General features: G+C 34.8%; 1 protein-coding gene across 1 annotated transcript in view; it reads right to left on the reverse strand.

Moving 5' to 3' along the window:
* Positions 1-2,164: 2,164 nt before the first annotated feature.
* The window catches only part of LOC140142573 (atrial natriuretic peptide receptor 1-like), a 258,604-nt gene continuing 234,856 nt past the window's right edge, over positions 2,165-25,912 (reverse strand). The window contains 20 exon segments of the mRNA XM_072164567.1: positions 2,165-4,935; positions 4,938-4,974; positions 5,366-5,457; positions 6,094-6,192; positions 6,723-6,897; positions 8,226-8,294; positions 9,187-9,310; positions 11,652-11,792; positions 12,221-12,392; positions 13,908-14,057; positions 16,016-16,178; positions 17,708-17,779; positions 18,694-18,798; positions 19,739-19,906; positions 20,238-20,358; positions 21,152-21,230; positions 21,509-21,627; positions 23,189-23,215; positions 24,523-24,631; positions 24,904-25,039. Of these exon segments, the coding sequence (XP_072020668.1) occupies positions 4,868-4,935; positions 4,938-4,974; positions 5,366-5,457; positions 6,094-6,192; positions 6,723-6,897; positions 8,226-8,294; positions 9,187-9,310; positions 11,652-11,792; positions 12,221-12,392; positions 13,908-14,057; positions 16,016-16,178; positions 17,708-17,779; positions 18,694-18,798; positions 19,739-19,906; positions 20,238-20,358; positions 21,152-21,230; positions 21,509-21,627; positions 23,189-23,215; positions 24,523-24,631; positions 24,904-25,039 (2,226 nt within the window). The 3' untranslated portion in view covers positions 2,165-4,867.

A 25,912-nucleotide genomic window follows, 5' to 3' on the forward strand; every position in this document is an offset into this window, starting at 1 on the left:
ACGAACCCAGTGTAAAGTCGCAGTTTTAAGTATGTTATTGAACAGTTGAAATCTCCGGTATCAATTTTAAATTAATACCACTGGGTGGGTGTTAACGATCATTGTATTATTTGACGTTATTTTTTACCGATGAATCGTCTGTCAGCAAAGGTAATAATACTCAAAATAGTACATACAATCAAAGACAAAACAAAACAACCAATATAAATATAACTGTGACTATCACACAATATTTATTTCTTGATGGGGGTGACATCATTCACACAATAACAACAATTACGCACATGTGAAGGAATAATATTGTTAAATAAACAATTACTACCCAGTTTATACAATGATGCTTTTCGTAAGGTTACTTCTAATTGAAGACTGTAGTGCAAAATGCTTAAAAGTCTTATAAAACTACTTTTGAGATATGATGATTTAAAGTTGATCTAAATTGATTGCGGTTTTACAAGGTGTCCCTGAAAGAAATGTATTGTCGGGACTGACATTTTTGGGTACTTTAACGCATACACCAAATGTAACTAAATAACTGCTGATGTTGAGGAACATATCAGCTATCACATACTTCTTGAATTCTGACAATATTGATCGCTCCGTTTATGAGATAAAATAATTTTACGAAACTCCCTCATTTTCAAGCCTTTCCACGGAGTCAATATCAATAACAAAAGACGCATCTTGCGCTGATGATGCGCTGTGATTAGGCCAGCTTAATTTTTAACCTTCATAGTTCGCATCAAAGCCCTTCCCAAGTTAAACACCTAATAGGAATACGGTTTTAATTAATATTTTTATTCATTTTTTTTACTTTAATTTTGTGTATCTGTGACAGGGATAGCACACCTTTTGCAATGTGGTCAAGATGAAGAATTTATTATTGAGATTTACGCTTTGGACTATGTTGACGTCTGACGATGTCAGACGTGAGATTTTTGTGCGGTGGATCGGGAACAAATTAAAAAGCGGAAAATAACTGAAATTTACTCAATCCAGCAAGAATAACGCGAAAACACAGGCGATTTTACTAATGCGTGTGGGGGGGGGGGGTGAGATGAATTATTAAATTAAGATGGTATCAGCACTCCGACTATACTATATCATCGATTGATATTTGAATCCGTGGAAAATCTTGAAAATGAGGGAGTTTCGTAAAATTCTTATATTTCAAGAACGGTATGGTATTGTCAAAATTCATGTGATATAGCTGATTAGTTCCTCAACCACACCAGTTATTTAGTTATGTTTAGTTGTGGCGTTAAAATACCCAAACAATTACGTTTCTAATCAATATTCAGTTATCGATAATCAATATTTTGCACTTGAAAACGTCTTGCACTATAATCATGGATCAAATAGAAACAAACGCGCTTTTGACAAAAGTGAATGTTAATATTGTTGAAAAATTGATCTCGTTGACTTTGGTGACCTTTATCCTATAATCCTTGTATTTTTTGACCCCGGTTGACTCCTCATGTGTCTGTTCCCCCAAAGTATTTGTGTGGGGTCTGAGAGCACATCAGACATATCAAATTACCTTCTGAATACGAAGAATATCAAACATTTGATTTTTTATAAATTCGCGATATATTTTTATGGCAAATTATTAAAAATTGATGTTTTTGATATTTAGCAGTACTCGAAGTATAAATCTAATGACATTTACTTAAAGTATATGTAGCTGGGAAGAAAAGCAGACGATCATTTGAAATTATCGACTTTCGTATTGTAGATATACATTAATTCCCCAAAAGATAAAATACGGTCTTTTTTTGGAAATAAATGTGTATCTTCAATACAAAAGGAAAAGCTGTCAAATGATCATTGGCTTTTTCTCCCAGCTACATACACTTAAAGTACATATCAGTAGATTTATAAATTGTATTTCGAGGACTGTTAAATATGAAAAATAAATAAATATCAATTTTCAATAATATGTCAGCAAATCAAAATTATTTGATATTAGAAGGACATTTCTCGTATTCAGATTGCGAATTCCACAAAAACACTTTGCTGTCAGATTCTTTAAGAATATCTTATCCTACAAACTTTAATTAGACAATGGAAGAGATGACCTGCAAGAACCGACGATTTAACTTGGTTTATATTGTTCGGAACAAGAGAACACGGTTAAACTGATTCTGATAAAGCGATAGCGCGCCGCTGCGGTCGACCAGCGGTTGGATTTTGAAGCCATTCCTAACGGTATTCCATTATTGATCTTTATTCTTATAATTGGAGATATAAATTTATATTTTAAATTTACAATTGCACTCGCAGCTCAAAAGCATTTTTTCCTGAGTAATGGGTCAACCACTTATGAATTATCCTATAATTTGTTTCTTTGTACAGAACAATGTATTAGTTATTAGTCCCTAAAGAAATGGCCATCTCCCTCTATATCAGGGTCCGTTTCACACAATAAAAGGGATAAAATAGGGTATCTCACAACGCAATCCAAATTTTATCCCTTTTCTCACACATTTATGTATAGTGGTCAGATTTGTACAAATCTTTAAACAAAGGATCGATTGGCAGACACCATTGAGAAAGGCAACAGAGTGGATTGCCGAAACTGTATGGAAAAAAGTGAGTTTTTTTCTTGGAATTATACTATGAAAAACTTTGACATTTTAAATCGTATCGTCTTTAATCTTAATTTGATATCCCTCACTTCAGTTTTTGAGTTCATTTTGTTCATCAGCATGCTTCGACTATATTTATAAATACATATTTATAGATACGCACGTGACCCATGGGCACGAGTACCAAAAACCAGCAAGAGAGACCAAATCCTCATGCCATTGAATAGGATACGAACTTTTTAGACAAATATCATCAAATTTAAATATAAATTGAATAGCAAAATTATTACACGTGAAGGATTCCGAATTTGTAATATGTTTTCAAAAACAACATTTGGAAAGTATTTGCCAACGACAACGGAAAAATCTGAAAAATACTTATCGACGGAAACGTTTCAATATGATCACAAAGTTGAACCAAACAAAAAAGCCAATGTTGTTGCCTTTGTATTTAAATGTGCAGGAAGACCACGCGATATGCTGAAGGTCACTTCGATACTGTCTTCAAGCTGTTATGCAACGCGTAGGTGAAATCCAAAAATTATAAATCCAAAATTTAAAAAAATTAGGTGATCACGTGCGTATTTATAAATACGTACATAGTCGAATCATACTGTTCATGATTGAATCACATCGTTCTGCGTGCATAGTAGATAAATATTTATGGTAACATTTGAAACGTTGATTTGCTAATTGATTTGTGCACATACAAAAACGTCTTGCAAGGTTTGAACTATGATAGAAAAATACCGTCACTTTGGCATCAGCGTTTTGCTTTTTCAACACATAAAAGCAGTCAGTTTGAATTTCCATTTATTTTCCACAGAAAACTTAAGTGACATTGATTTAAGAAAATACTGATTTCAAAAATTCTGACACAATAAGTGTATTTTTAATTTTCAAAGGCTGAAGAATATTATAAAGATTCTGACCATTGACAATAAATATAAAAAGCTGTCAAAGTTGGGTTTCGTTTTAATTGAGACACCCTGTACATATAATAACTGAACCGGAAGTTCAATCGTATGTCTCGATGTGAGCACACATATAATAAAAGAATTTGGTCACTTATTGGGCGTTTTAAGCACCGTTCGGGAATCCTGTAGGACTAGTCTTCAGAATGAACATTGATTCGAGTAGGCAATTCTCGGCCAATGTGATTTGTAATGTACGAGTATGTACAAATAGCATCAGTTTACAAAAAATACTGTTCATATTATATATGTCAAATATTAACAACATTATGTGATACGAAGCTAAATGAGTCTGATGTCGATCAAAATCAAAATCCAGTTTTCAATTGTAAATTTCATTATATGAGCTATTCTCATCATAATTAATTTTTCGATTCAAGAAGTTGAATACTATTATAGGCTATTATCAATATTCCCGACAACCGACTCATTTTGCCTGATCACATCACATATTATAATAATTAGTTAAAAAACAAAATCATATTTCCGCGGCCATATAATGTTACTTAGCCAATTACCTTTTCTTTGCGTTGGAAATTTATTGTTGAGTTAAAATGACTGTATATATTCTAAATATTTTTGCTGTTTTAACGGTTAAAATTTTTGAAGTTCAAAGTTTCAAGACCTATTAAGAAAAAAAGTATTGATATCAACTCCTTTCCCAAAATATCAACTCAAATTTGTGTTCTGGGGAATAGATTTTTGTACCCGGACTCGGACGTGTATGGGCAGATAGTACTGTGTGAGCAATATGGCACGGTCCACGTGCATTGAAGTATGACGTCATTCTCCAAAAACGGTTAATACCTATTTTGGAGATGCTTGGAAACAAGAATGTCGATTAGTTACGACGGCCCCCATTGTAACATACATCATGATCATGCGTAAATACAGAAGTTGCAGAGGGCACACGTCGCAATTACGAAGGACTCTGCCAAAAAATAGAAGTACTGTTTTCATGATACATAATGAAGGCAGTATAAGGCTTTTTAAAGTCATATGAAAGAATTCAAGGTGCAATATAGTAGTTACACGGTTATGTACACTTTAAAACAAATCCTGTTTAATATATAGGTGCATTGACAATCTGTCGTTGGAACAGAACTTCGAAGCTCTGTTATCTACTTTACGACGCTGGAATTTTTACACTGGTTGGTGAACTCGTTAGAAACACGATTATTTTAACCGATATTGTTTAGTGCATCCGCTATACGGCAGTTTTAATCCTTTCTTTCTTTGCACTCCATTATAAAGTCACGGTATCACAAAATTTGAAAAGGCAACAGTGATTTACTTTCCAAAATATTATTTGAATTCATGATCTTCGAGACCAACGGCATCTGCAAGACTTGGTAACTCTTTGTTGAATCCTCTTTGCCTTGAAGGAAGTATGTAATGATTTTACCTTTGCCCTAGAGAAAAGTGGATAAAAAGAGTAGAACGCATTATTTAAACAAGAATACTCAAAGTCAGCCTAGGTATCATGGCAGGGATTATACATTCTCATTCAATTTTACTCTTGATTTGTTATCTATATATGGCCCTCCTGGATCTGGTACGGGTGTTAAAGAATCGGGATATGTACCATTTTCATAACACGTGCATAGCACTGCAAAGTGTGCTGAGGCTTATGAATCAACGTTGTACCTGTGCGAAGCGCACTATAAATCATTGCGCTTTTTAACACTTATATGCTTTTCAATTATGGCTCCTTGGATTCTTTCTTATTCGCAAATGAAAGCAAAATGGGCTACAATGATATCGATTCATAACTGTTTAAAAAATGGTGCATTTTTGACTTGCCTTCATTTCTGTTTCCCCTCTAAGAACAATATGAAATCCTCCAATTTTGACCAGAATATCTTGGCACTCTGGACTGACGTGTATGCGTAAAGCTGTGCAGTAACAAACAAGTTATTGATTTTATTAAAATAATGAACATAAAATTTAGTCACATCATACATGCCACACTTAAATATACGGACGGCTTTAAATTGGAGCCGGTTTCTATTGTTCTAATGGACGCGGTTGCACAGCCATCAACCGGCGGTCAACCGGCGGTCGAGTTTTGAAGCCGTCTCTTACAAGATAATACAACGAAACAATAAAATCGTTGAATGCATACGAATATTGTGCTCCTTGCGATTTTGTTCTCTATGACATTTCTCCAGAGATCAGTCAAGCCTTTATCATTAGCCTCTCGGAATATTGCCCAGGCACATCTATAGATGAGTTGACTTCTGACGTCAATGCCTGGCAGTATTCGCACGCATCATCACAATTTCCATTGTGTTTTGCCAGACAGTATGCGCGCGCATCATATTTTGTTCAGGGCTCGTGTTTTTAAAACTCCCGCCACATCACAATAAGGCCATTGAACAGTGTAGTGGTTACATGGGGTTCACTCAAGCATATTGATATACCAGTCCCTTTCCTTTGTTGGTAAATATTGAGGTCAACTCATCTATATAACCAACTTTTGAAACCATCTTTGTATTATCAGATACAATACACGTAGTTCATACACATACCTAAGCCACTTGATTCCATTCGTGAAGCGTAGTTTACCGTATCTCCAAATAAACAGTATCGAGGCATTTTTTCACCGACCACGCCCGCCACAACGGGACCTGTTGATTTTGTGAAAAACATAATGAACAATGTATCATTTTGAATGATCAAAACTCATTTTATTCGCAAAAAAACCTTTTACTTCAAGGTTGCGTTGCATAATCTGTTAATGTTTATACAAAGTATAAATCCCCGGAGTCTGATTGATATCTGTACTTTTTAAACTTAAAAAGCCGTTAAACTTAAGATATATCCGCTGCCAATGAGCACTGTATCAGGTTTCTAAGACTCTGATGAACAATGGTTTATTTTGAATGATCAAAACTCCATTTATTCATAAAAAAAACCCACTTTACTTCAATGTTGCGTTGCATAATCTGTTAATGTTTATACAGAGTATAAATCCCCGGAGTCTGAGTGATTTCTGTACCTTTTAAACTTAAAAAACCGTTAAACTTAAGACACATCCGCTGCCAATGAGCACTGTTTCAGGTTACCAGGGCTCTTAATACCACCAACCATCCTATATAATTTTGTTGCATTTACTATAACATATATTATCATTGCATTGCATTGACCGTGAATATACCTGAATGAATTCCAATTCGAAGCTGTAATTTTGTATCAGGCTTATGTTCAATTTTATGAGTCCTCATGTAACTCATCAGATCGAGGGCCATGGTGCCAACCTCTCCAGCATGTTGGTTGCCATTACGCTTAGGAAGTCCACTGGCAACCATGTATGCGTCACCAATGGTTTCAACCTGTAATGGAAATAATAAATATTAAGTGTTTGGGGCTCGAGCAAACTGACATATGAAAATATTGAGAGAGAAAAAATCAGGACTCAGCTGAGAGTTTAACTTTCGCGCCACCACAAACGTGCCGCAAATTCCATAGATTGTTGTGTACGGTGTAGTTAATGGTAATGGCACGTGCCCGGAGGATTTAAACAATACCGAGATCTGTGCGACCAATCACAAGCCAGATTCATTTAAAGATGCATTACATCATGGCCAATTTTAGTTAGGCCAGAAATTGGCCTAACTCTCCATAGAGCCCCGTGTTAAGAATCTTAACCGCAACCCAAAGTAAGTAGTCCACTTGGGAAGCTAACAAACAGAGAGAGTATGGTGACTGAAAATATCAGATGTGAATATCTATCAATTTGTTGGCTGTATTCCATAGTGGCGTATAGTGATTTTTGGTCATTTTTTTTAAATTGGCACATATGTTTTTAATGATGTTCTCTTTCATTTTTCTAAGTCTCATTAGTCAAATTTAGCTAATTAATTAGTAATTAATTAATTAAATGTGGCGTATAGTTACAAAGTGAAATTTTGTGTTTTCCATAGTGGCGTATCGACCATACGCCACTTTTTATACACATTTTATAATTATGAAATATCGGCAAAAATGAAAAACATTGTATGTCATAGTGGCGTACACCTCTCTACATGTCATAGTGACGTATCGGACCTATACGCCACTATGGAATGAAGCCGACGAAACGTAACGCCATAGGGATTATACGGCGTATTATGCATTTATTTCTTTTGAAAAATATATAAAAATAAAATCTATTTAGTTTACTACAGAAATTTCACATCATTTACAAAATATAATGAATGTCTGATTTACACAACTCGATTTTAAATTGACATTTCTTCAAACCCGATTTTCTCGAAAAGTTGTTTATTCGCGGCGCCCCACTATACGCCACTATGGAATACAGCCGACGAATTGTGCACACAAATTAATACAAATCCGCGTTTTATGTAATACACAGAGTATGCATGGGCAAGTGGACTACGGAGAAGTCTAGGTTGTCTACAGCCTGATAGAAGACACCCAAAATCATGCATCCAGCTCAGTTAGCGTATTATTGGAAATAATATAATATTGGACAAAATAGAAAGATATTGCACGAACCGAAGACGGGTGCAATATTTTTGTATTCAATATAATTATCATTTCCCCGGGTCATTTCCTTCAGACCAACCTAGTAAAAAAATAATTTAAATTTCACTGATTTGATCTAACTCAGTTAGATAGCCGATTAATTGCACGACTTAAATAAAACGGCACGCACCTTATACACGTCATAATTTTCAAGGATATGGTCAAAGCCTGTGTATAAGCTATTCAGCATCACTACAATCTGCAATGGATAACAATACAAAATACAGAATGCATAATTAGTTACATATTGTGTACAGGGTGTCCCTGAAAGAAATGTGTCGTCGGGAACTGATTTTGGGTACTTTAACGCATACGGCAAACGTAACTAAATAACCGATGTTGTTGATGAACATATCAGCTATCACATACTTTTGGAATTTTGACAATTGACCGTTCCGTTTTTGAAATACAAGAATTTTACGAAACTGCCTCATTTTCAAGCCTTTCCACACAGTCAATATCTATCAATGACAACAGACGCATCATGCGCTAATGATTCGCAGTGCTAGGCCATCTTAATTTTTAATCTTAATAGTTAGTCTCAAAGCCCTTCCCAAGTTAAAAACGTAAGCCCTACGGAATGCGGGTTTAATTATTTTTTTAATTATTATTTTAACTTAAATTTTGTGTATCTGTGGCAAGGATTTTTTTATTGAGATTTAAGCTTTGGATTATGTTGTGGATCGGGAAATAAATAAAACAGCGGTAGAAACATTTACTCAATCCAGCGGGAATAACGCGACATTATTAAAGCAAGATGCCTCAACACTCTAGCTATACTATATAGATCATCGATTGATATTTGAATCCGTAGAAATGCTTGAAAATTTTCAAGAACGGAATAGTCAATTGTCAAAATTCAAGTATTTAGTTATGTTTAGTTGTGGCGTTAAAATACCCAAACAATTACGTTTCCGACGATACAGTTCTTTCAGGGACACCCTGTATATTGGCAAGTAGACAACAAAAAGAAAAAAGGAATTAACAAAGGAATATACCAATTAAAAAGCTGGAAGCGAAGCACATTTCTCACATTGCGTATAATCTGATGTTTATTTTTATCATGTTTATAGTCGAACATGATAACTTACCTCCATAGGTGAGCTAGAAGCCGCCAACTTCGTAAATCCAACAATATCACTGAAGAAAATGGTGACTTCTTCAAATGTTTCAGGTGCAACTGCTATACCTTGTTTGAGGTCCTCTGCTACTGATCTGTTTTGGGGTATTCAAATGTAAGACATTAGACAGCACTAAGTGAAAATAACGTGGTACATAAAATGGCACGTGATGCCGCATAACCAGTCGGCACTATTAATTTTAATGACACCATTAACACCACGTCTTCTTGAGGATATATTTTAGGTACATATTAGCGCAAAATTTAAGTAACACAGGTTTTTCAACAATGTGTATTATAGGTATGAAACAAAAAAGAGGGCGTCTTGAATGTAAACACATGACGTCATAGGTCAACTCTTCTCGTTAGATGCCACTAGAGCTGGGCAGAAAAAAGAGAGGGACTATTTTATCGCAAGTCGTCTGAAAAAGGTGCTTGAAATCACTACAATGAAATACAAAGCTGTACAGGCAAACATTTGCAAATGTCAGAGTAACATCCCAGTAAACACAAAAACGTTTTTAAAACGTTTTAAATAAGATTATATTTTGGGTTTTGGTTTAGGTAAAAACGTTTTAATAACATTAAAATGTCGGGTTATATAAAGGTCATGATAACGTTTTAAAACGTTTTGTATGAAAACACACTACAACAATATTTTTAATGTTTTCCAAATGTCATTGTAAACTATTTTTACAAACATTTTTGGCTAAATATTTTGTCAACACTTAAATAACATTATGTTAAAATATTTGCACCCAGCAAACACAGAAATGTTCTTAAAATGTTTTTTTACAAAACGTTTTAATAACATTTAATTGTCGGGTTATATAAAGGTCGTGAAAACATTTTAAAAACGTTATTGTAAATATTTTGGGCAAACATTTTTTGCTAAATATTTTTTCAACCCCAAAATAACATTCTGTTTAGAATGATTTGTACCTAGTTTTCAAAAATGTTTTTGGAATGTTATTAAAACGTTTTTATACCCTTTATTAGTCCTAGTAACTAGGAAGATCGAACACATACATAATCATTTGGACGTTTAAATGAACCGGTTCTTTCGTCCTAGATATCTGGCCTTTATGACACACACATCCAGAAATTGCACACATTTCCTAAATTTTCAATTATACAATTCTGTTGGTAGACGTTTTTCACTATTCCATAGTTTCTTCTGATGCTTACCTAAATATTGATATCATTGCTTTTGAAAAATAATCCGTATAAAGGTGTTTTCTTTCCAACTTTTGTGGAGCGAAAAATTCGGTACCAAAACCTAAGTCCGAAGGAAGAACCGGATGAAGTTGAAAAGGTCAAACTTTGTTTATTTTCTAGAGCCACGTGGTGGCGTTGTTTACATAAATTCTCCTTCAGGCGGTATATGGCAGATTGGGTTGGTTTTTTTGTTCCGTTTGATTTTTGATTTGAATTATTCATACATTTTAATAATACGTTTGCTTGAATTCATGAATATGAACTGTCTATTTCTAAACACATGCATGAATAATGATAAGTTTGGGTGTACAATCAATTGATCGACCAATCTACTGTCACCTGCCAAGGCCTTTCATCGCGCACACCTGGATAAATACGTCACAGGCCGTCTCACAGAAATTCCCACAATGCAACATTAAAATGGCTCCTTCCATGAATAACACGTCGCGCAGAGAAACTGCAGCAAAAATCATCTGTTTTTAACATTATAAGTTCAAATACGAAGAAATCAAGGTGAGCATAATAATTTAGAAATACTTCGGATACTTTAGAGCTTTGTTTTACTGAACTGCAGGTTGTGATTTACATGTAGGGACGGGAAACGTGTTTCGTACTCTCCAATTTCCCATGTACTGCCTTGTTTATATGCTGCCACATTCAGATGGGCCCTGAGACCGTGACATAGCAGATAATACCCAATGTAAAAGTAAATGTCGTCACGTTCTCAGTTACTGGGACTAACCCTTTATATAACCTGACATTTAAATGTTTTCTGTAAAACATTTGTGTTTGCTGTGCAGTAAATTACCAACAAATGTTATTTAATGTAATGAAAACGTTTTATACCATTAATGTACCCTTTATATAACCCGACATTTAAACGTTTTCTGACAACCTTTTATAACCTTTTGCGAATGATGTCGAAAACGTTTTGTGTTTGCTGGGATGCAGCAGATATGACATGTTTTCTATCATTATTGTACAGTTTTGATGAAAGGTTCCCACCATTAATCCGTTGCACATTTATTTTCCCACTCAGCCGGTGTGCTCCTATTTAGTCTTTAAAACAAAAAAGTCTCGGGTCCTCATATGTTGGGGATTCAACTCTCAATTGATAATAATGGCGTTTCACAGTGAGAGTTTCATGTTGAAAATAGTGTTTGAAATGTCACATTTTGTCCATTGAAAACTGTGTTTTACAGAAATTTGGACACATACCTTGGAAGGATTTGATACAATAGTTCATCCGTTCTTTTCTTCTCATCTGCCAATTGTCTCGTTCTATCTTCAACCATTTCTTCTAGCTGATTTGTGTATTTTTCCATCATATCAACCATATTGTCAATCAAGTTTGTTTTTCTACAAGAAAACACAACACTATTCCAGTGATTTTACTTAAAAACAATATTCTAAGATTTACTGAAGAGGACGCCCTCATATTTTGATTAAACTTATCTGATTTTACATGATTGTACTGCAAAATACAAGGCCTTATTTGCTGTATGTGTGACAGAATTGTTATTAAATCTTGGGATCTCGCGATTCTAGGCGGTGGAATAAATAATGTTTTCTTTCAAATAACATGATTTGCTTGGATTAAAATAATTAAATTGTATTGGGTTGTGGAGAGATAGGGTTAAAGCCATAGTAATAATATATACATATGCATAGACAGGACTACAGGATTTTGTAATATTAGAGAGGGCTTGTCATGGTCCCTTTCGCACTGAACAAGTGCTAGCATGGAACAGAAGCTTCAAGTCGTAAATCTGTAACAAATCCTTTACCTTCCCTTTGCAGATTTCTGCAAATCTGAAACTATAGAAGAAAACGTTGGTCGCATTTCTGGATTTTGGTGCCAACACGTTTGCATCAGTGCTGTCATCTTGTCTGATGCCGCGTCTTCGATGGCGGGACGGAATGGAGGGTCTTTGTTGGCCTTCACTTCTTGTACAATTTCTGAAAAGTACAGTACATACAATGAAATTTGCACTACAATCTAGGCAAATGTACTAATATGTTTTTGAGTGGGAAATTTTCACGTTCGATCCTGAACGCATCATCAGCCCCTGATCTTCTGACTGATCTTAGTTGCCTAGATTGTAGTTTACCTTTCGTTATTGTTACTACCTGGATGAATAATAATCTTCACAAATTACAATACATACATTTAAGTGCATTACAAACATATTGATATTGCCAAACCGAGCACACTCAAGTGAACTTCACTGAGAATCTCTGTTTGGTGTTCTATGTACACTTCATATATTATCTTAATGGATTATGTATTCACTACTCTGAAGAAAAAACGCTGGAAAGAATCGGAATTGTATCCTCACCCACTAGTGAAGACTCGTGGAAAATGAATCAAAACTTTTAAAGTGGCACGATTATGTATAGCGCACAGGGAAAAGTCCAATACATGAGCGCATGATAAATGTGTTTCACATGATAGATGTCAAAAGACAAAAGTAATTAATGGGTGTGGCGGGAATCTATTAAATAGTCTCGTAAACGCAATTCGAATATAAACAATATAAACAATTAAGCAAAGTAAAAGTGTCTATCTTAAGTGACAAAAGTGCTGTTTTTCGGATCAGCTGAATGTAATCCAGCCCATAATACGAATATTAACCCTAGTACCAGGACGGAGGATGTATCATACCAAATCCCTTAGGGTTTTTCATCTAGGATAAGAACGAGCGTGTTTACGCCAAACGACTTCGTAGATCCGTTTTTTTTAGTTTTTACCCAACAACCAGGACCAACCATCAAGCATTACCATGGGAGTTGGTGAAGCAAATCATATGATTCTGCAGTAAAATCCATGATTCTCATTTTGCTCTTATAAAATGATTCCAAGAGATATCAAAATTTTACTCTATAGTTAGGTTGAAATAGTTTAGGAGAAAATTCGGTGAAAATTGCATGTTCGTAGAATTTCTTGCTGTAAAACAAACCTATACATTTGTACATAATTTTGCGAGGGCGCGCTCACACTATGATGTCGTATAGCGGCATTAGTTGACATATTTTTGTACGTACTATTACTGGATAGCAATACAATGGTACCAAATATAACGGTATGACATTTATAAAAGGAAATTGCTCCGCCTTCGTAATTTGTATTACAAAAAGTGGCTCGGTATAATAGACGAATCCAACGAGCCCAGTGATGGTCAGAATGCAGTCGGCCATTACTGGGACCGGTCTGCACCAAACTGGTGTTGTTACTACCCAATTGGGTGGATTAAATCCGCTTAAAAATCGATGTTGAATTTTATTGTGTTGTTAAACTTTCATCATTCTTTTGTCTACGTGTAGCACGGGGATAGAATGCAGTTTAATATCCCCGCCAAGGCCACATCATTTCACAATTTATGTGGAATAGACCTAATGGGGGTCCAGCTATGGCTGCCATTGAGGTGTAGGAATGCGTGAAAATGGATTCGTCTATAGCGCTAAGTAACCTACCTTCGGTAGTCTTTGTGGTTGTTGGATATGGCGTATCTCTAAATAATATTTCCTGTAGCATAATTCCATACGAATACACATCTCCCTTCTGTGTTCCGTTCGACAAGGGATCTGTCAGATTCAAAAGCTCTGGCGCTGTCCAAAGTAGTCCTAAAATTAACAAGATATGAATTTAAAGTTATATTGATATTATCGTTCATATAAGTTCATGTTTTGATAAAAATTAATAACAAAAAATGTATTGAAGTTGTGAGTTAAGGGCTGGGGTATGAACGTTTGGACAGTATTTATTTTGGGACATTGGAGCACATCAGACATATCGAATTGCATTCTGAATACGAAGAATGTCTTTCTGATATCAAATAATTTTGAATTTGTGAAATTCGCAATTTAATACACATTTTATGGCAAATCATTAAAATTGATATTTTGATATTTAACAGTACTTGAAGTAAACTTTATAAATCTGATGATTTATACTTAAAGTGTATGTAGGTGGGTTGAAAAGCCGACGATCAATTGAAAATTTTGACCTTTCGTATTGAAGATATGGATTTTTTTTCCAAAACACCAAAAAAAATTAGGTCTTTTTGGGAAACAAATCCATATCTTTAAGATGAAAGGTCAAAATTTTCAATTTCGTCAACTTTCCTCCCTACATACACTTTAAGAATATATCATTAGATTTATATAATTTACTTCGAGGACTGTTATATATCAAAAATTCGAAAAATATCAAATTTTTATAATTTGTCATAACATTTGTATTATATTGTGATTTTCAAAAATGAAAATTATTTGATATCAGAAAGACATGCTTCGTATTCAGAATACAATTCGAAAGGTCTGAAGTGCTCTCATGTGCCACAAAAAATACTATCGAAACGCAATAAACGCTCATTTTAGATCCCTTAATACAAGATACAAAATCGTGTCAACTCTATCTTGTTGGGCCAATATTTTTAACTCGACAATGCTGCACGTTTGTTCAAATATCCAGTGCTTCTGAAAAGATAATGATAATAGGTTCACCTTGTAAGAAATATGTAATTTGTGCTGAGCAAAAACAATAAACAATGACTATAAATGGCATAATTATCAACTCAATTTAGCCATTTCACAAATGATTTTAGTACAGGTACATTGTTTGAAAATTAATTATTAAGTAATAAAGCATAAATACATAGAGATTATTTGTTGGGTTAGAGGTTTAAGGTGACATGCTGCCTCAACTTTTTTTTTTTATTATGCCAACGAATTCTAGTTTTACGTCATTCTAACTCAAGAACATATTTCTTGAATTCTTTAACTTTAATTCTTTAAGTTGGCACAATCAGGTAATTAGTTAAAGCAGTCTGTCACCTTAAATAATTAAGTTATGCCAACAACAAAAGACAGGTTTCCACCATCTGTGATGTATAGTTACTTGGGTAGAAATGATAAGCCGATTTAACAGGACAACTGCCATTATAACATATACGTCGTAGACCTATAACTTTTTGGCCACATAACATTTAAACTGTACATCACTGATAGTGAAAAACTATCTTTTTCTAACAGCCTGAAGCTAGACAAACAAGTTGGTACAAGTTTTCATGAAAATCGGAGCAACTTTAATTTTTGACCCCTGTACAATTTAAAAATTGACCTTCGACCTTTTTGCACATAACTCCGCAACTACAGGTCGTGCATGCACAAAATTTTCATTTTTGTAATCCTTATGACCAGACGGATAATTTGTGATGCTAATGAATGAAATCTGAACATGTTTAATTCTTTACTCTATGGGGTAATTTATGGTGTAATTTTGAGGGTCATAGACTCAAAATAATGCTTGCTCGCCACCTTTTTTGGATTCAGCAAGTCCAAATTAGTAAAGATACTTAGGTGATCAACTGTTACTAACAAATGCCTTACGAAAGCTGAATTATTGAAATTTTGTCTATTGTTAGCATTATCTAAAATCCCAAAGTTTTTGAGTTTTTTTGGCTTGTTAGTACAACATAAGATAAGTAAACGGCAACTAGATGGGCAATTTTAAGTGAGTATTCTTATTTTATTTAAGTTGTGCTAACAAGTCAAAAAAAAATTTCTTTGAGTGTACTTACCCGCATATTTCGCCTCCTCGCTGAGTTTTAACTCCTCTCCTTCCCTAAATTTAGTGGTTCCAAATTCGCTAACCTTGCATACCCATCGGCTATCAATAAGACACTTTGCGGACGTCAAACTACCGTGTAAATGTATTGGGCTAGAGTGAATATACGCTAAGCCCTGTGTAATGAAGAAACATAAAACTTGATTATATGGGCGGGTACATTAACACTCGTTGTAGGGACCCCTAAGTGCGAACAACTCTTTTCAGAGCCACCAATTTTGTCTCATTCTTTTGAGAGGTACTATTTCGTCTGTATATAGGGATAATATCTAGCTGTGGCTCCTTCAGCGCAAACACATTTTTTTAAAACAAAGGCCATATCATAGTTCCGATGAAGTAATCTTGACGAAAGGATTGACAATTTCATTATAACTATGTCGAACCCGTTCAAACCCTTAACCCTAACCATACCCATGTTTTTTAAAGAACAAACGTAAAAGGAGAGAAGATGCACAAATAAATCACCTGGCACCCCCGGGGACACGAACCTGCGACCCCTCGCATGCCACACACAAGATCACCGGCCTGTACCCACGGCGGTTTCGCTGACCCAGCCAGCGATTCCCTGAGTATATATGACTTGCTCGCTCGAAATCACGTGATATCCATGCATGCACGGTGCTTTTCATAGTGAGCTTAAGTGAGATTTAGTTCGGTTAGGGTTAATATATATTATAAATACCAGTGGTAATGGTCTACCGTGCAAGGCAACATTATACATAGAATACTTAAGTTGACAGAATGAATTGAATTACGAGAATTACAATTTACATTTGATTGAATTTGGTGATATATTATTTTATTACATGAAGCATAGGGACTTGTATTTCAAGTTGTATATCACCTGCGTACAAAAAAAGTAAAACGACTCGGGCGCAATACGCGAGTTTCTCGCTCAGGCTATGAAAGACGGGAAAATGTGACGTGTCATGTCAAAACAGACACTTTTGGGCAGGTTATCAATTTGGAGGTTTTTACATATCTGAAATATAGAGATAATTTGCTCCACAATGCCGTTTTTCCCAATTTAATCGGACATTCCTAAGCGAAGATATTGAGTTTGTAAGTCATGGTACTATAAAATTGGAAATTGAGATATCGGCCTTTAAAAATATTATTGACAATGTTGAGAGTAGGAATTACCTTGAAAAATTTCTCCAAAAATACATGATGCTAGTTAAATTCGGGTCTGAAACTATCAGACAATATTTTTAACATTAATATCATCACAAATTCGCAACAAACCTAAATTGTGAAAAAATCACCTGCGGGCAGATTTTTGGCTATTTCTTCATTTACGATCCTGCCCAAAAGTGTCTGCTTTTGACAGACACAAATGTGTACCTTAATTGCACCTAATTGTTATTATTACAACAGTTGTCATAACGATACAGACAAAATGGGGATAAACGTCTGGGTGAAATTGTGCTAAAAATCCTTAAAACATTTTCTTTTTAGATATTTTTTTTCCTGTCCCTCGACTGGTTGCTATATACCGACATGACCGGTAATTGAACTTGCTTTGGGTCCATTTTACACTAATGAAAAATGCTTGCTTTGTGTACTTTTTGAAAGTCCTTGAACGCGGGTGATATCCAACTTTAAATACGAGAGCCTCCCCTCGGCAGGAAAACTAAAACATTACCTTAGCTACATCTTGTGCAAAAGACCACTTGAATAGAAAGTCCAACCGAATGTTATCATTTGATAGTACGTCCTTGGAATAAAAGACATAATAACAACATCGGTAAGAAAATTCATTGATGCGAATTCTAAAGATCACACGGTTATTGCATTTGCAGGTGGTAATATGCTTTGAAACACTTTCCCTAATGCATTTCATTTTCAAAGCATTTTTGATCACAATGAATGAACTTTTATTATCAATTTTGTATATGACTTGTCCGTGACATTTGCGTACTGTACTATACAGGGTGTCCCTGAAAGAACTGTATTGTCGGAAACTGAATTTTTTGGGGTATTTTAACGCATAAACCAAACTTAACTAAATATCTGATGTGGTTGAGGAATATATTAGCTATCACATACTTTGTGAATTTTGACAGTTGACAGCTTCGTTTTTGAAATATTATTTTTTACGAAACTACTTCAGCCCGTTCCACGAAGTCAAATATTTGTCAATGACAATAGACGCCTCATGTGCTGATGATGCTCACTGATTATAGCACTCTGAATACAGATCATTGATTGATATTTGAATCCGTGAAAGGTTTGAAAATGAGGGAGTTTCGTAAAATTCTTATATTTCACGAACAGTGTGGTAATTATCAAAATTAAAGAATTATGTGATAGCTGATTTATTCCTCGAGCACACCAGTTATTTAGTTATGTTTAGTTGTGGCGTCAAAATACCAAACAACCAAGTTTCCGACGATACACACCCTGTATATAAATAAAATTTACATAAACCAGCTTAGGTATACATTATTCACGGATTTCGCTTTTTTCTGGCGGAATGTTATTTCTTTGTTTGATAAAAATGATATAAATGTCTTGTTTGATTAGACAACAGGGGCTAGCGATGCATTATTATCCGTTTTGTCTGGTATGATTTAATCTTTTCATTACACCCCACTTCAAAAGCTAAGAAAAACAATGCAACCAATTTACCTGAAGACTTCCTCTACTGCAGTATTCGTATACCAAACACATATGATCAGGGTCCACACAAGCACCAATGAAGTTGTTGATATTAATGTTTGAGATGTCGCGTAGCTAAAAATTAGAAGAAAAAAAATGTTTGGTATTTCTTTATCTTAAATCTTCTTTAAGTTACATTTTACTGTCCTAATTGGAGATTAAATCATTTCATGTTGTCATTTTCATACTTTATATAGGAACCTTGACAGACATTATCCCATTGCAATATTTGAGAGTGAATATATTTTACAATGAATGTGTCAGCTTAATGTTTGCAAACATTAATGTTTTGATACATGTAGAATGCATTTGAAAGGATGTCCACAATGGGCATGTGTGGGTCATAATATCAAGAATATCATGTAGGAAAAAATCTTCCACATTGTTTTTTTTAAGCTAAATGGTCAACTACTTTAGTAAAATGGGTAATACATTATGACTGATGATTTGTATTCATTTAAATATTCATCTAAAATGTGACATGATCTGGTCCATGGGGGCCAAAGGCGGCAAATTTGAAACTGAGATAAAAGTACAAATATGGAGTAAAAAACAATAAAATACATAAGAAAATAGGCATCAAAAAACTTCATAACTTTAGAACCAAGTGTGCTAGACCTTTGGCGTTTTCAGTAAATTATAGCCGATTGTATGTATAATGTAATAATTACAGTAACTCAATTTTCAAAAATGCTTTCTTTGGCCCCCATGGACCAGATTGTGTCACAAATTAGAAAATATAAACGTGAATATGTAGAGCAGAGTAATAACAACATGCACCTTTCCCGATTTCATTATTTCTAAAGTTTATATTTATATTTAAAGTATATAAAACTATACACATGTTTGGAATAATGTCAGATTCAAACACGAAAAATGGGCATACTAAAAAAATGAAATGTACTTTTTTTAATGTTAAAAAGTTATTTTCATCAGTTTCTTAGTAGTGTTTATCGAACGTGGACAATATGTCTTCCATTATCCTGCCCGTAAGTATATACCTATTACAACTGACCTCTTTAAACTCTTTCAAGATATCCCTGGTAATGTTCACGGATTGTTTGTTGACCGTAAGAACGCCGACAACCACCCCTTGATACCGCCCAACCTTATTAAAGACGTGGGAACTGAAGAGGGAAATGTTGCTTCCATCAGCCTTTGATTTCTCACTGTGCTGAGATACCTGAAATAACAAATGAATACTGGTAGTTGAGGCATATACTGCATGGTGCAACCAGGTTCACTATGGGAAGATCTTTAAGACAAGTTTTCTACAGCCTATGTAGCATGTCCGGAACATACCTGTAGTCTTCGAGTCTACCTGGATTGTCGGACCGAATAGGGTCGACAACATGATTCTACTCCTTGCATTTAAAACATTAAGTACACGTGCGTTAAATTATACCTAGTAAAAATATTTTGAAGATCTTTGCGCATCGACTAATGCGTTAAATATCCCGGAAAATTGTTGGTATAGATTGATATAAATAACGGTGCCGCCATAAATAACATACCTTACTTTCACTGAATTCGTAGCTGTTTCCCGCCCTTCTTATGTCTCCATGTGTAAACATGATGTCATCGTATTTGATTTTCCACATCTCTCGACGTAGTTCAGCTTCATATTTCCGATTTCTTTCGAAATTGAGGAAATAATTTAAAACAATACATATTTTGAAATAAATTGGGTTAAATCAATACCATATTTTACCAGGATTTATATCAGCAAATACAAACATAATATTCTCAAAACGTTTTAATACCATTTATATGTCGGGTTGTATTAAGATCATGAATACGTTTTTGAAAAGTCATTGTAAATATTTTGAACAAACATTTTTTTCCAAAATATGTTCAATAGTTAGATAACATTCTGTTAAAATGTTTTGCATCACGTTTTCCAAAATGTTTTATGAATGTTGTTTTAAAAAACGTTTTATACCCTTTATATAATCCGACATTTAAACCTTTCTGTGAAATGTTGTGTAGTTGCTGCATTTAACCAACATATGCTCTACTTTATCAACTTGATTAATCTCTTAATACAGGAATATGTTTTGCGGGCGAACATTGCGGATTTCTTTGTTACATAATATTGGAATGGACACCGGTGTTCAAGTACATGTTTTTCACTATTCGATTCCTTAGGCACCACGTTTAATTTGGTCCTATAGAACTATCGGTGCCCGGTTAGGTACCGATGACTCTTAACATCGCTTCCTGGAGATATTATAAATTGTATCAAGCATAATAATTAAGAGTTGCATAGTTATTGTTTTTCATTTTATTTAAATAAAAAACAAATGCACTGTACAAATATTCAGGGTGCGATAAAAAGTATCATCGGTACCTCTTCGGGCACCGAGAGCGCTATAGGACCAACAAAAATGTTGTGCCTTAGTTATATTTATATCAGATTTGTACCTACCTATAAATGAGACCAATGAATAACAATATTACAATCATCACAAAACTTGAGCCGACAATAGTCGAAATTAATTGCGATTCTGTAAATAACAATGATATTAACTTAGTATGCTAACACTTTAAACATCTAAGAAGCATTCATGAAGAAGAAACATAGTTTTAATTCAATTACATTTTAGTACGTCGTATAGAATGGTTTGTACCCCTGGTATTACTAAAAAAATCTGAACACTTCTGGCTGGATCTACATCAGTTTATTTTGTTTTTGTTTTATTTATTGTGTGTGTTTATATTTAAACGCGAGCTTTTTGCGATGGTATCTGTGCTGGTTAACAAGATTTATTATCAAGATACTTACGAGTTAATAGCGGTTGACACCTCTCATTTTCCCATCCACATATTGGTTCTCCGGCTGGTGGTACAGTGCCTCCACCAGGCCAAATAATTGTCCGATTGAGAGCAATATATTCACCAACACTTCGAGAGCAAGAAATGAGAATATTAAATCAAGCTTCTTTATTTACAAAGGTAGGCCTAATACCCCGGGGCCCTTAATGTCAAGATTTGCATTATGTGATGTGCCACCGTTTTTGTCCCCTAAAGATCCCATATCGTTTAAACAAAATTCACACCAAAATACAAATAAAATTTCCCGCCGAAAAACGTTTCATATTATTTTCTCGTACTGATATCCCTTTTTGTCACTAATATGCGGCATTTGCTTCTCAAAGACACACTTCAACCACCATACAACCCCATGTTGAATGTTGACTGTTGCGGTGGCACATGCTTATCACTTTTCTATTTCAGTGCCCCGGTGCTACCACCCTGTTATCATGTGCATTTATATACAAAACCTCATCATACGTGGCCAACAAATTTAAATATTATTATAAATCGAACGATGATTTCAAATGGTGAATGCAAAACAGAATAAAATACCAACACCAGTCTTTTGTAAGTAAAGCAGGCGTTAGTGATGTGCATGTTGTGATAGTGTGCAAAAAATAAAATGGTTTATGTTAATATGCCTGCCAAATCCAGTTAAAGCTTATAACCAGTAGGTTATTTTTCTAATACGTTTTCGCGGTATTCAAGGTGTTTTAACTGACCAGTTATTTATTTTTTGAAATTGGGAAAGTAAAGATCATATTTATGGCATGATTTAGGATTCAATCACGTTTCACTGTTGTTCATCGCCGTTTAACAACGCGTAAATCACGCACACGCGCAGGACACGAGTTAAACGGTGATGAATAACGGTGAAACATAATTGAATCCCTTTCAACAACAAAAACAAGCCAAATATTGTCTAGTTCACATGATTATTTCATGAGAAATGTCAGTTAGTTATTGCTACTTAGCATACCAAGACGATTACTTCTTTGTTGATATCAGCAATAAAACGCAGGATAAACGGCAATGTTTAGCCGTTACCTCCAAAATAACGAATTCAAAAGTGTATACCTACACAAGTTCCAAGTAATTTTACGCGGGTTCCCGTATACGTTACGATAAAAGTGTGGATTCATCACCGATTAACGACGTTTGGATCCTGTACAAAGGTATTCACCCTTTGGTCGGATCCGCTATCTTGCTACCAACACGAGGTTTTCCCTGCAAACGCATGCGCAAAATGTGCATTTTCGTTTCTTACGCTTTTCTAGCATAACGCACTAGAAGGCTTTTTCAACGCGTGCGCCGTGATCAAAGCATGCGTTTGACAGATGTAGTTACATACAATGTAACAACGGAACCTCGTTTTGAAATGACCGTGCGATCGGTGAATAAGAATAGTAGTTGAAACATCATTAAGCACCACAAAACCTGTTTACTGAGTACTTGTTATTTGTTTTAACATTTATGTTTGAAATACATATCAGTAGCTGGATTTGACATCGACAAGAGTGAGTGAAAACTATACATAATTAACAGTAAGTGCGGTCTACCTAAAGAATGATATAATATGCAACAGAATATGACTGGAAAGATAATAAAAGAACCCTTTCCGATTATTAGTACACGTAAGCCGACTTACCAAGATTCTATATCCTGACCGCATTTGCTATAAAGTTAATAAAATAATATGGCCTTGTTATTGTTATGTTGGTTTGGTTTGCATAGCTATGGTGCGTTGGTGCAATGTTAGTTATTTTGAAGTGCAATGTCTCTTAATCGTACGATTATCATTCAATATGTGTTGAATACCCAAAGAGAAAAATCAGTACTATTGAAAAAAAGATCTATAATAATTATTATTTCACAGGTGACTATCTTTGGAATTTAGAGTGCTCAAACCCATTACAGGTGAGCGTAGAAATAAATTTCAAAGTACAGACCTCTGGAAAGGCAACCGTTACTAATAGTTTTTACGGAATACCCTCACTTACGATCATTGGGTATACCGATCATCAGACAGATAATTTGTCATGATTTCAACTCAACAAATATGCGTACACATGTATATACATTCTGCGGTGTCAAAAACATGACAAACCAAGCCAACCAGCACAGTCTCTACTCCAAGAGTAGTCGAGAGTGCTCAATTACTATAAATAGTGGGGGCGTAAAAGATCTATATCGCCAGTGCCGCGTTAAACTATCAATCTACTACATGTATTAAACTGTGTTGTGGAATAAAGTTCCGGATCCGGAACAAAATCATAATGTTTGCATGAAGGGCGTTGAATTAAGCTTAACTATTACAGATGCTAAAAAGTATTATTAGTATGGACAATCCTGAATGTTTGACAAATTAAAAACTATTATGAAATATTGAATACCTAAAGAGAAAAATCTTTACTAAGCTGAGTAAAATAAGAGCTATATTGTCAGCGCCGCGTTAAACTATACGTCTACTATTTTGTGAAGTAGCTGTTAAATCATGACAAATGCTGCCTGGCTAATTAAACTGTTGTGGAACAAAGTTACGGATCCGAAACTTTTTACAAAATCATGATGTTTTACACGAAGGATGTTGAATAGTATATGGACACTCTTTGCGTACTTGTTAACAACTGAACTTCGATCAAAATTGAGGGCGCAATTTTGAAATCTCATAATTCCCCTTTAAGGACACGCACTAACAGCTTGTAACCTCATGTATGGTTAAAACACTGAGATCATAGTTTTCACATAACATCACCACAAGGTCGAATATGCCTTTATCATCGTTATCAACAAATATGCAACAACAACTACAACAAAAAAACCAATAACAACAGCAGCCACAGCAGCAAAACTTGTAAGTATGTCTGTAAGCCCGCAATTTAAGCTTAAAGCTAAAATTTAGTTTTCGGTTATTCGTTATTCATATTAACTGCTCGTTGTATTGTGCATTGGCCATTGATAATTTCTGCAAACATATCTTACTTGTTATGATATTCTGCAACAGTTACTAAAGAATCGTGACGAAAGTTTTGAAGCATGTAATTAGGTCTGCGATCGCCATTTTCATCTATAACAAGTTCTCCGTCAATTCCTGAAAAACACGTATAAATTTATATATAGATTTGTAATGAGTAACTATTAAGGTACGATTACTTTTAACCATAAAACAATGCATAAGTCACAACCGGATTGATCAAACAGTTTCATGTTTCATATCAAAGTATAACATTAGTTTTAAAAAACATATATCTTGTATGTAACTTTGACCATTTCCTTATGTTTTAACAATCATAAGTCATGTGGCATTGTTTGTCATCGACAACATAGATCGAATGGATCAGACTGTGGTAGAGTTTAACTTACCCATAAACGTCATATTAAACAACCTTTGACTGATATTGTACCCATCATCTGGGTCTACTCCTTCTCGTAAACTTTTTTCAAGCGCTAAGGCGTACAGATAAACAGCATCGTAGAGCAGAGCTGCTTCCAAATATACCTGAGGATAATTTAAGACACATACCGCAAAATATTTAAGGTACCCTGTATATCTTAAACAAAGACTAATATGTCACAATTAAAACCAGCAGCCAATATTCTGATTAGCTCTCGGTTGAGAATTAAAGAAACGGTGATCGAAAATCCAAGGAAGGAACGAAGTCGAAAGTTGCATTTTCATGTTCTAATAAGCAAAATTAAGCACGACGATTGTTCGAGAACCCTTTGTCTGCAAATCAATAGGGCATGGAATGGAGAAATCTGTAGCTTTTGAATTTGAATGTTATTGGGTGTTGGGCCACCGTGTCTTTATTTCTTGAAAGAGGTCTTTTAAGAATACGAGCTAAGAAATGAAGCTATTGTGCAATTATGCAACATGTTGAGATTTCTTCTATTTTACTTGAAGATTCCTGTACCTCGCGTAAAAAGGAAAGGGGAAGGAGTATATTTTCCAAATACGGCACATTTTTGATAACGCGTTATGAAAAGATGCAGAGTAATGCAGACATAGGAACAGAAATAGAGGCGTAATTAATAGAGGCTTCATAAGAAATATATCTATTATTACATTTTATTAACAGGAGAATGACTGAAGAATGATATTGGATAAAGTTGTACGTCATTAAACCAGGAGATCTAGCCAAGCTGCTTTATTTGGTTAACAATGTAAAGTATAGAATACCGAAGTGTGTCGTCATAAAATTTTCATTTTTCCACAGTCCAAATTGGGTAGGAATCGGATCACGAGGGCCCGAGATATGGCCGCATGAATACCTAATTAGCCCCATTGAAATCGGCTTGGTTCATAACTGTTTGGAACCAGGCCATATCTCGGGCCCTCATGATCCGATCCCCACTAAATTTGGACTGTGGA

The sequence above is a fragment of the Amphiura filiformis genome, chromosome 20 (assembly GCF_039555335.1).
Source record: "Amphiura filiformis chromosome 20, Afil_fr2py, whole genome shotgun sequence".
Lineage (NCBI taxonomy): Eukaryota > Metazoa > Echinodermata > Ophiuroidea > Amphilepidida > Amphiuridae > Amphiura > Amphiura filiformis.